Below are 11,996 nucleotides of genomic sequence, written 5' to 3'. Positions count from 1 at the left end.
CTCGACGGCACTTAACAACAACAACAACACTTACAATTTTATAAATAAATATTGTGGTATTTATAACCTATTTTTTGTACCTAGTTTGGCTTCTTATTCATTCCATCTTTTCAAAATCTACCAGAAACTATTGAGTATTTTTCGGCATTTTACAAGAAGATTAGCATGATTTTAGAAGAAATAAATTTACATGATTATGGTCTGATTAGATTATCTGGAGCACAATTCTGCTCAAACATACATGGTTTTGTAGCCAGAATCTAAGAGACAATAATCTGTTTGGTGGATTTTTTTGTTTGCTTTTTTAATGTGTTTCAAGGGGCTGCAGTAGAAAGGAACAGATATGTCAACAGCATTGTGGAATCTTAATTTTAATTCTCTGTAGAGAATGATAATAGTAGGCTTACTCAGAGAGGAAGCATCAAAGAAGTAAAATGTACAGAATAAGTAATTGTTGAGTAAGAAATGAATATAATTTTAGTGCCTTTCTAAAGTTACATGTCCCGCTGTAGGGTCAGTACTGGATTCCTAGCCCCAAAGTTGCTGGTTCAAATCCACCAGCCACTCCTCAGGTCGCTATGATTCAGAACTGATGGGACAGTACTAAACAACAACAACAACAAATCTACAGACTTCTTAAAAAATAATCACATATGACTCTGTGTTTAAGGACAATCTAAGTTTTTAAAACACATTGGTGAAACATATTGACACTATCTTCTTTGTTTTTCTTGTAGGGGCAATTGGATTGGAGAAGCACCATATAAAGTTGGGGTACCATGTTCAGCTTGTCCTCCCAGTTATGGAGGGTCTTGTACTGACAACCTCTGCTTTCCAGGAGTAACGTCAAACTACTTATACTGGTTTAAATAAGCTTACCTTTTCCTCCAGGAAATACAATGGTTTCTGAGAATCATAAACATATATATATATTTAATTTTACACACATTATATATATTTTATGATAATCTTGTTCTACTTTTGGAATTCATTTGTATAAATTAATGTTTATTTACTATGTTTGCTTAATTCTTGGAGGTAATCAAAATATCATTTCTATTTCCTGACCTCTAAGCCTAAATTACAATATTGTATATGTAGTGATGGCAGAGTAGAGCCATCCTTTTACAAACTTGCTTTCTAAAGATACTAGGTTATTACATTCCTAAAGAATAATCTTCATACACACACACACAACATATATGATGTAGCACACATATGATATGGTTTACATGAAGAAAAAATTTTAAAATATGAAAAATATGTGTGGGGTGGTGGACACTCTAAGCACCCGTTTCTATAACACCTGCAGTATGAAACAATAACATTTGGAAATAATACTTACATTAAGCAACCAAGGATTTAATTATGGGAATAATTTATTAAGATCCAGAAGCAGATACGCTCAAATTATGTAAGTTTCACATTATGACTTTTGCTTCGTCTGTTTTAAAATCAGTAATGATGTGTTGAGTGCTTACATTTTACAAAGCACTCTGCTAGCTGTGTTAAATAATGCAAAGATAATGAGATATGGTTCCTATTCACAAAAAGCTCAGAACAATATTCAGAAAACAATACAACCAGTACTTTACTGCAATAAGATTATCTTTTAACAACTCGATTTCCATGCAGTTTTGAGGAAGTTAACAACTTTGTACCCCTATAAGTGGAAAAAGTGGTATGGTACTCTGTAATATTGGAGCTTCGGATTTAATATTAAAGTTTAACTACAGTTTTTAGAACTGGAAGGTATTGGGAAGATTAACAGTCCCACAGTTACTACTGAATCAGAGTTGAGAGTTGTGACTTTGGAAAGCAGAAAGCAAACCCTAACAAAGCTGAGGAGGGCCAGGACAGGTGAGATTTGGAGGAAAGGTACGAAATACCATGGAAATGCCGTTATTACACAGAAACACGTTGAAAGCTTACGTGAGGGTCTACGGCATCTCGAGGTTTATTAGAAGAAAGTGAAAGATGTCAGAAAGTAACATGTGGAGTACCGAGGGCCCACCATTTGCTTCCCTGTTTTGCTTGTCTTTATTTGGTCAGAATCAATGTGTTTATTATCTTGGGTCTTTGAACACCACATTAAAGAGGTGTACACAACACATACAATTATGATCTTAAAGTAGCCCTTTCCTTATGCTTTTCTAAGAACTAATCACCATAGTGAAGGAAATTGCCTGACATGCAGAGCTGGTTCAGGGATACAGTTTTTCTGCTTTTTCTTTCTGAGTCATCTACTCACTGTGCTTAACTGTTATTGTTGTTGTTGTGAAGTGCCATTGTTGGTGTTGTTGTTGTGAAGTGCTGTCAGGTCAATTCCGACCCATACCAACCCTGTATTCAGTTTCCGAGGCTGTAAATCTTTACGGGAGCAGAAAGCCTCATCTTTCTCCCGTGGAACAGCTGGTAGTTTTGAACTCAAATGAGCTCTGACTCATAGGGACTCTGTGCACAACAGAAAGCAATACTGTCTGGTCCTGAGACCTGAGATGTCTACACAATTGTGATGTTTGAACCCACTGTTGTAACCCCTGTGTCAATCCATCTCCTTGGGAATCTTCCTCTGTTTTGCTGATGCTCTATTTACCAATGATGATGTGCTTTTTCAGAGACTGGTCCCTCCTGATAACATGTCTAAACTATGTGAGACAAAGTCTTGGCATCTTCACTTCCAAAGAGCATTCTGCCATACTTCTTCCAAATCAGATTTATTTGTTCTTCTGGCAGTCAATGGCACTTTGGCTATTTTTTGTTAACACCATAATTTAAATGTACCAGTTCATCTCTGCTTTTTCTTACTCATTGTCCAGTTTTCAATATGAGGTGACTGGGTAGCATAGCTTGTGTCAGGGGCACCTTAGCCCTCAAAGGGACACCTTTGTTTTTTAATACTTTAAAGAGGACTTTGCAGCAGATTTGCCCAATGTAATACATCCTTGGATTTCCTGACTGCTGCTTTCATGAGCAGAATCCTGCTGTGGTCCTATTGATTGTAGAGTCAGGTAAAATGAAAACCTTCAGTCTTTGCTTATCAAGATGTTGTTTATTGGTCCAATTGTGAGGATTTTTTTTTTTTCTTTTCTGTATTACATTGACATGTAATCCATATTGATCGTCACCAGTAAAGTCCCCTTGGCTTTCAGTGAGCAAGGCTGTGCCATCTGCTTATCATAGTTTGCTAATGAACCAGTCCTGATGCCAAGGTCTTCTTCATATAATTCAGCTTTTTTGGATTATTTGCTCAGTATACAGGCTGAATAGATATGGTGAAAGGATATAACACAAACTTTTCCTGATTTTATATCATTCATTGTCTCTTGTTCTGTTCACGTAGTAGCCACTTGGTGTCTGTACAGATTCCACATGAGCACAATTGTTTTGGCTTCACCTAGTCACATGCCTTTGCATAATCAATAAAATCCAAGTAAACATCTTTCTAGTATTTTCTGTTTTCAGCCAAAATTCATTTGGTGTCCCTCATTCCATTTCCTCTTTGGAATCTGGCTTGAATTTCTGACTACTGTCAATGTACTCCTGCAATTGTTTTTTGAAATTCATCAAAATTTTAATTGTGTGTGATACTAAAGATACTATCTGATAGTCTCCACATTCTATAGTACAAACTTTCTTTGGGATAGCCACAAATATTGATGTCTTCCATTTAGTTAGTTATGTAGCTATCTTCCAAATTTCTTATTATAGATTAGTGAGTGCTTCAGTTGGTATTCCATCAATTTCTGGAATTTTGTTTTTTGCCAATGCCTTCAATGAAGCTTGCACTTGTTCCTTCAATACCACTGATTCTTGTTCATATGGTGCTACTTAAAATGGTTGAATGTTGACCAGTGATGCTTCCTGCATCATTCACTATTTTGCTCATAGAATAATTCCATATTGCAAGTCAAGACTTAAATTTTATCTTCAGTTCTTTCAGCTTGAGAAATGCTGATCGTGTTCAGCCCTTTTGGTTTTCAATCTCCAGGTCTTTGCACATTTCATTATAATACTTGACTTTATATTCTTAAACTGTTCTCTGAAATTTTTCATTCAACTCTTTCACCTCTTTCACCTCATAATTTCCTCCATAGCTTTTGCTACACCATGTTCAAGAGTAAGTTTGAGAATCTCTTTTGACACCCACTTTGGTTTTTTCTTTCTTTTTGTAATTTTGTTTTAATGACTTTTTTTCCTTTCTTCATGTATGATGTTCTTGATGACATCTTACAACTCCTCTGGTCTTCAATTAAAACTACTCAATGTGTCAAGTTTGTTGTTGAGATGCTCTCTAAATTCAGATGGGATTTACAAAAACCAGTGAATCCAAAGATTTAAGTAGTTATTAGTTAATCTTTTCCATGTTAGATTCATCCTAAATTGGTATAGACTTATATTGTAGAGGAATAACTGTTATGTTCTCAATGAAATTTGACTATGAAAATCTGCTAAGGGAAAGTCACTATGAAAATTTCACTCATGTGATTTTGAAAGTACAAAAGATCTTCATTCAAGAAAGTTCTTTCAGAGTGGAGAGTATGTCTTCTGGATCAAAACCCTTATAGCACATTGCATTTTAAATGTATGTGTCTGTGAGCATGTTTGTGTTTGTGTGTATGTATGCGTATGCTTGTTACTCAGGTTATGTGATGCTTCCATGAGATTATAGAACAAGTAAACATAATTGGTTCTAGAGTGTCACTAGCAGACGGAAGCGATTTGGTTAAAATTCCTTACACATTTGAAGTTTCTTGCGGTGTATGCAATAAGAAGTCCTGGTAGCGTAGTGGTTATGTGTTGGGCTGTAACTGCAAGGTCAGGAGTTTGATTCCACCAGACATTATTGGAGAGAAAGATGAGACTTTCTTCTTCCATAAAGATTTACAGTTTCAGAAACCTTATACAGGGTCATTTTAGTTAGAATCAACTCCACAGCATACCATCCACCACCAGGATGTATGCATTAACAGTTGACAGGTAGGTAATTAAATCAATTCAATGGAGATGAAATCAATCACCTGAAGCATAGGTCTACATGATGATAAACAGCTGGTCTGATAACTTTTACAAATTGAATATGGTGGCCATATTATTTGATATAATTTTACTTTGCATTTGTGGGCACTTGTATAGATCATATTACAAGCAAATATTTTTGGAGAATAAAATAGAGAAATGAAATCATTATAAAATTCAGGTTCCAGTCTAACCTTTCTCTAGCATATCCAAGCCATTGAAGGAGAACCCCATTAATGGGATATTGATTTCTCTAGAAAAGTGTTTCCATCCTCTCCTATGTCATAGTAGTTCTACTGAAGCAGTATGTACTATTAAACTGAAGGCGAATTTTTTTGTTTAGGTTCTGTTGTATGTTTGGCTTGGTTTTTTCAGTTCTGGAGAGGAATAATGATATTTACTACATATTTCAAAGAAGTTTTTATGAAAGTGAAATTCATCTTACTAGATTTTTGAATTTTAAAATAATCATTAATATTCTACAACTTTTATTTGAGATAAAATTGAATTTTTTTATGAGCTCCTCTTTGGAAGGAACTCTGTCCAATCCTACTTTGCATTTATCCTAGCTTTTCACATAAGTTGCCTTTACATAGTAAATGTTTAAGAAATTTTTATATAGTGGATTTTTGGAATTAGCTTTAAAAAATCTGCCATTGCATCAATTTAGAAAAATTCTACCTTTGCATCATTTCTTAAGACAAAAATATCTTAAATATAAAGCTTTGAATATACCAAAACCAAATAAATCATCAAGTGTATATTAAGACTAGAACTTAATGTTTACTCAACAACTTATCAAGTCCTGTGAAAATATAACAGGTGTATTTGTTATTCTATTTGTACCTTTGAAGGTTAATAATACAAACTGGCCACAAACAATGTTCCATTTTTTTCAGGTTAAAGCAAATCGGCATTTGCTAATATCAACACCGTTTGATTGTTTTCACAGTATGCAACAAGGGTGTAATTGGAGAATTTTCTCACTAGCTTCTAGAGGTGGAAGGATCTGGGTGTAAGGTATTTCCTAAGAAAAGCCAAACCCTACTGCCATGGAGTTGGTTTCGATTCATAGCAACCCTATGTAGAGCTTCTGAGGCTACATATTACAGAAGCAGACAGTCTCATCTGACTCCTGTGGAGCGGCTGGTGAGTTTGAATGATCAACCTTGCAGTTAGCAGTCCACTGCTTAGCCCACAGCACCACTGAACATTTCACTGCCTTCAAGTCGATTCTGACTCATAGTACCCTGCATAGGGTTTCTGAGGCTATATATTTTTACTGGAGCAGAAAGCCTCATCTTTCTCCCACAGAGCAGTTTGGGGTTCAGTCCAGTGCTTATCCCATGGTGCCTACAGGGTGCCTTTATGTTTTCGGAGCAGCTTTAAATAATCAGCATTCAGGTTTTCATTTGAATAGACTTCTTTCAAAAGAAGTAACAGTTGGCATACGTTTCACAGCCCGGATCCTCCCTATAGTAAAGATTTTCTCACACTCCCCCTTGTTGTTGGGTGCTGTCAAATTGATTCTGACTCATAGTGACCCCATGTGGTAAAGTAAAAGTGACCTGGAATGCTTTCTAGGTCGTAGTGGAGTCCTGATGTGGCACTGTAGGATAAGCACTGAACTTCTAATCACAAGATCAGCAGTTCAAACCTATTAGCTGCTCCTCAGAAACCCTGTACAGGGTCACTATGAGTTGAAACTGACTTGACGACACTTAACAGCAACAACAACAGCAATTTTTACAGAAACAGATCACTAGATTTTTCTCCTAAGAAGTCATTGTTGTTGTTAAGTGCCTTCGAGTCGGTTCCGACCCATAGCGACCCTGTATAGGGTTTCAGAGGGTGTAAATCCTTACGGTAGTAGAAAGCCTCATCTTTCTCCCGCGGAGCAGCTGGTAGTTTCGAACCACTAACCTTAAAGTTCGCAGCCCGATTCGTAACCACTACGCTACCAGAGCTCCTTGGGTGAGTTCAAATTGCCAATCCTTTGGTGAGCCGTCGAACATTTAACCTTTGTGCCACCAGGATGCCTTTGGTAGCCCTTGTTGTTCTTGTTGATAAGTGCCGTCAAGTTGATTCTGACTCATAGCAACCATGTGTAAGGTTTCTGAGGAGCGGCTGGTGGGTTTGAACAGCCAGCCTTGGGGTTAAAAGTTCATTGCTTATCTTACAGTGCCACACCAGAGCGCCTACTATCCCTTTCTGTTGTTGTTGTTATGTGCCGTGGAGTCGGCTCCGACCCATAGCGACCCTGTAAGGGTTTCCGGAGCAGAAAGCCTCATCTTTCTGTTTTAAAAACTGTAATAGTGTGTCCTCTACAAAAACAGCATCATCAAAAGACTAGAAAAAATTTATTTTAGCTATTGATAGATTTCTTCTTAGAATTGTATAAGAATTATGTCAGCATAGTTTTAAGTATTTCTGGTTGTGATACGTATATTAGCTTTAAAAATATGGTAGAATTGCTATCATTATTATTTTTGTATATTTTCAGTGGTTATAAACATTATCATGTTTGTTTTGTTTTAAACTTTTTATTGTGAGTTAGGAGCAGAGTTTACAGAGCAGATCATCAGTTTTACATTCAACAAATCATATAGACTTGGTTTCATCTCATTGATTGCAATCCTTTTCATGTAAAATCAGGTACCCCACTTCCTCCCTGTGTTTCCTGTTTCCATCCCACCTTCTTTCCTAAACTTTCTGAATGTTTTCCGTGTGTAAATACTGCCCTTTTGATATCAAATGGTTGATCATTCTATGGTGTGCGTACTTCACTAACGTTCCTCCTATAGCCCAATCAGTTGGCTGAAAATTGAGCTGTAGGACTGAATTCAATTCTAGACCTGAAGGATGACCAAAGATCATAGTCTTGGGGGTTCCACCAGTCTCTCTCTATACAACCAGTAAGCCTGATCTTTTTTAATAATTTTGTGTTTTGATCACATTTTCCCCCCACTCTACCTTCTAAAGTGATTCCTTTCTGAGTAATTGGTAGTGGTAACTGGATATCATCTAGCTCTTCTGGTCTCAGGGTCCTGGAGGCTGACGTTCCTGTGGTTTACTAGTTCATTGGACTAATTGTTTGCATGCATCTTCAATTTTCATCACTCTTCTTTGCTCTGGACAGGGAGACACCAATAGTTTTGTGTTACAAGGTCACACATGATCATATCAGAACTGCCCTGCAGACATCCTCTGACAGTAAAAGGACAAGTGTTTTGAAAGTACAGTTTTATCAGAGTGGACCATGTGTATGCTTTCTAGTATGTGCAAATTATTCAAAGTATTTGACTTAAAAGATGTGTTTTCTCAGTGTGACTTGGTGATGCACTTAGCTGCTATCTAATGGTTGGAGGCTTGAACCCACCAAATGGTTTCCCGGGAGATCTGTAAATACCTTCACCTGGGTATCTGCTTCCATAAAGAGTGTTGTTGTTAACTGCCGTCAAGTCAGTTCCGGCTTATAGCGACCCTGTATAGGGTTTCCAAGGAGCTGTTGGTGAATTTGAACCACTGACATTGCACTTCAAACTGACCTTGTGGTTTAGTGCATTATCCCACAGCACCACGCCAGGATTCTAACATAAAGATTGTTGTTGTCGTTAAGTGCCTTCAAGTCAATTCTGATTCATAGTGACTCTGTATAGGTTTTCCGAGGAGCAGCTGTTGAGCTTGAACCACTGACCTTGTGATTCAAACCGACTTTGCAGTCCAACACATTAACCCACAGTGCCACACCAGAACTCCTCCCCATAAAAATTACAGCCTAGAAAACCTTATATGGCAATTCCACTGTGTCACATCGGGTCCCTATGGGTCAGTTTTGACTTGATGACACACAACAAAATAACATGCATGTTTGTTTTATATCATTTATTAACACTGACAAAAATTTAATACACATTTTAAGTATTTTATGCACTTGTCCTCTTTATCAAATCAGTGCACAAACTCAACAGATAATGTAAATGAGTTTATGAAGGAAAGTAATGCTTAGACTTGGTGCTGAAAGAACAGAACTGGATTGCAAACCACAAGGTCAGCAGTTCAAACCCATCATCTGCTCCTTGGCAACCCTATACAGGGTCGCTATGACTCTGAACTGACTCGGCAGGAGTAGTGATAACAACAACATGAAGGAAAATAAAACTTAGAATTGGGTCTATGTTTTGTCTCTGTGTAGCAACGTCCCTGAGGTGCCCCAGTTTCATAGGACGTGAACCTTGGGATGTGTGGAAACCTTTCCCTAACAAAGTGTAAAGTTAGATTTCTATCAATGTCTAAAGTTATCTTTGCTTTTATATGCTGTTTTTCCCCCTTTTGTATTGCTATTATGTTTTGACTAAAATATTCAAATTTAGGTTTTATGAAAATATACTTAACTACATGCAAAATTAAATTCTACAATTTGTTAAGGTTTCGCTTTGACTCATGAGAGCCCAATCAAAAGCTTAGAAAATTGAATAATTCACTGGTTAGTGGTGCTGGAAACACGTTATAACCACTGTATGTAACCTTGTTGCAATTCTGAGGTTTCTTCACAATTAAAGTTTTTATTAAGAGTAAACTATCAGTATCTGTCTAGGTGCTAAATGTTGTTGTTGTTGAGTGCCGTGGAGTCGGGTCCGACTCATAGCAACCCTGTATAGGGTTTCCAAGGAGCGGCTGGTGAGCTTGAGTCACGAACCTTGTGGTTCAAACAGACCTTGCAGCCTAGCGCATTAACCCACAGGGCCACACCAGAATTCCAGGTGCTAAATATATGGTGCTAAATGAATTGTTAGTGCTGAGTTTACTGATAACTCTCTTTATTCATTAGATAACTAAACAGTTAAAAGTGTTAGGTTTATCAGTTCTTACAGCATTATTTAGGTATAACAGAGTGTAAATATCTTTCTTTAGACGTCATCAAGTTTATTTTTTAAAGTTCTTTTTTTTTTGAGCTTGGCAAAGTTCAAATTAATTCAAATGCCACCTACTTTTATGGTGCGGGCATTGGCGCCCTCTGGTGGTTATGAAGCAGATTCTTCCTGGCTACTTGATTGACAAAAACCCCCCACACTTTTGTTCAATAAAAATGTTATACAATATTAGAATTCCCTATCACTGCCTAAATATGACAGCATTTAAAAATTCTTACATCTATTAACATATTTTTCTAAGTGAGTTAATGGTATTTTGGCATCCATTTTCGTAAAGAAAAACGTTTTATCTGATTTTCCATTTTTGTAGAGTTTATTAAATACAATGGTTTCGTGTTTGTTTTTACATTTTTAGAGTAGGTATTGCTAAAATACATTTCCACTAGTTTTGTATTATAATTAAAATTAGCATTATAGTTAGTAAACAACACTATTATTTTATCTCACTTTCAAAAGTAATGTTTTATTTTCATTTTAGTGTAGTACCTAAGATAAAAAGAAATACACTGATGTAACATTTTTTTTCCACATGAAAGTATCATCTTTCCCCTTTTTGATTTTGGTCTATAATTTGATACTATTACTGAGTTATAATGAAATTCCACTCATCATTCTTCAAGACCAATCAATGTGCAGAAAACTTGGAGTTACGTCACCTGTAACTAATAAAGACAATATTGTTAAGTAAATTTTCAGGTGAGATCGTTAACAGACTGAATGTGATCATTTGCTTTTAACAGAGATGTTTCTTATTTTCTTTTTATTTGTTCACATAGCACAGCAAAAAAATTTGAAGCTGTTTTATAAACTTGTAGTTTCAAACTTATTTGAAAGCAATAGAGCTTCTTATATAATAAAATCATATGCAAAATATATAAAACAACAAAAAAATGGACCTTCTCCCTCACAGGCCTTCCAGGACCTGGAAAGTTTCACTGTAGAGTGTGAGGTTTCCCAAAACCAGAACAATATTGCATTAAATCATCTAGATCCTCCTCATTTTTCTAAGACAATCTGCTAATAAAAGCAAAAAGAAAATTCTTTTGAAGATTTAAATATTTTAGATGGTTCTTTTAAATTCCCACTTCACTAGACATGTGTTAGCAGCCTCTTAGTTTACATGGAGAATTAAAATGCTGAGGTAAACTGGTGCTTGGTTACATGGTGCAACATTTTGTGTTGAAATTTTGGTATCATATATTTTGAGAATTAGAAATAATTGTGATGCACATTTGAAGCCAATATATTTTTAAATATTGAAATGTTTCAAATATTTTTCAAATATTTATGTACTCTTAATACATACTGTATTATCCAGATGTTGTTGTTAAGTACCGTGGAGTTGGTTCTGACTCATAGTGACCCTGCACAGGATTTCCAAGGCTGCAAATCTTTACGGGAGCAGAAAGCCGCATCTTTCTCCCGCGGAACAGCTGGTGGTTCCAGATAGTACTTTTAAAAACATCATTTGGATAACTGTTATTAATTGCCTAACTTTGTGGCATTGAAATGTGTCTTCAGTCTTAGGCTGTAATGTCATGAGTGTGTACATATGTAAAACCTGTGTAAACCTATGTCCTAATGAAGAATAGCAAATGTAGTCTTTTGATTTCTGATATATTTTCTTTCAATAAATGATTTTACTTTGTTTTAAATAATTTTTCTCTTCATTTTTTGGTAATTATTTTCTGTTTTTCATAGGGAATTTTATAGATTCAGCACTAGGTAGCATGTAAATTTTGGTATGAAATTGACTGTTTTTCTAAGCCAGCAATGATTATGTCTTTAATGCATCACTGAAAAACACCAACTTCTATTTTTCTTTTAAATTGCTTTCCTACTTTCCCTGCCATCTTTTCCCATCTCTCCTTCTTCCTCCACTTCACTCCAAGAAAAATATTTTGAGGTACCAATATAAATGTATTCCCTGTTGGAAGAAGAAAAGGAAAATATATGAAGTAGTTTTGACTGAATAAAATTGCAGTAGCTGAGCATAAATTTATTTGTGTGTGTGTGTGGTAAATATATATATATACATATATA

General features: G+C 35.9%; 1 protein-coding gene across 1 annotated transcript in view; it reads left to right on the top strand.

Annotated features, from left to right (window-relative positions):
- The window catches only part of PI15 (peptidase inhibitor 15), a 39,539-nt gene extending 38,626 nt beyond the window's left edge, over nt 1–913 (top strand). Inside the window, exon 5 of the mRNA XM_006860003.1 lies at nt 738–913. Coding sequence (XP_006860065.1) covers nt 738–873 — 136 coding nt within the window. The 3' untranslated portion in view covers nt 874–913. The remainder of the gene's footprint in view (nt 1–737) is intronic.
- The last annotated feature ends 11,083 nt before the right edge of the window (nt 914–11,996 follow it).

Source organism: Chrysochloris asiatica, unplaced genomic scaffold (assembly GCF_000296735.1).
Source record: "Chrysochloris asiatica unplaced genomic scaffold, ChrAsi1.0 scaffold00036, whole genome shotgun sequence".
In the NCBI taxonomy this organism is placed as follows: Eukaryota; Metazoa; Chordata; class Mammalia; order Afrosoricida; family Chrysochloridae; genus Chrysochloris; species Chrysochloris asiatica.
The sequence above is the reverse complement of the archived record's forward strand: the minus strand, read 5'-3'. Positions and strand labels throughout refer to the sequence as shown.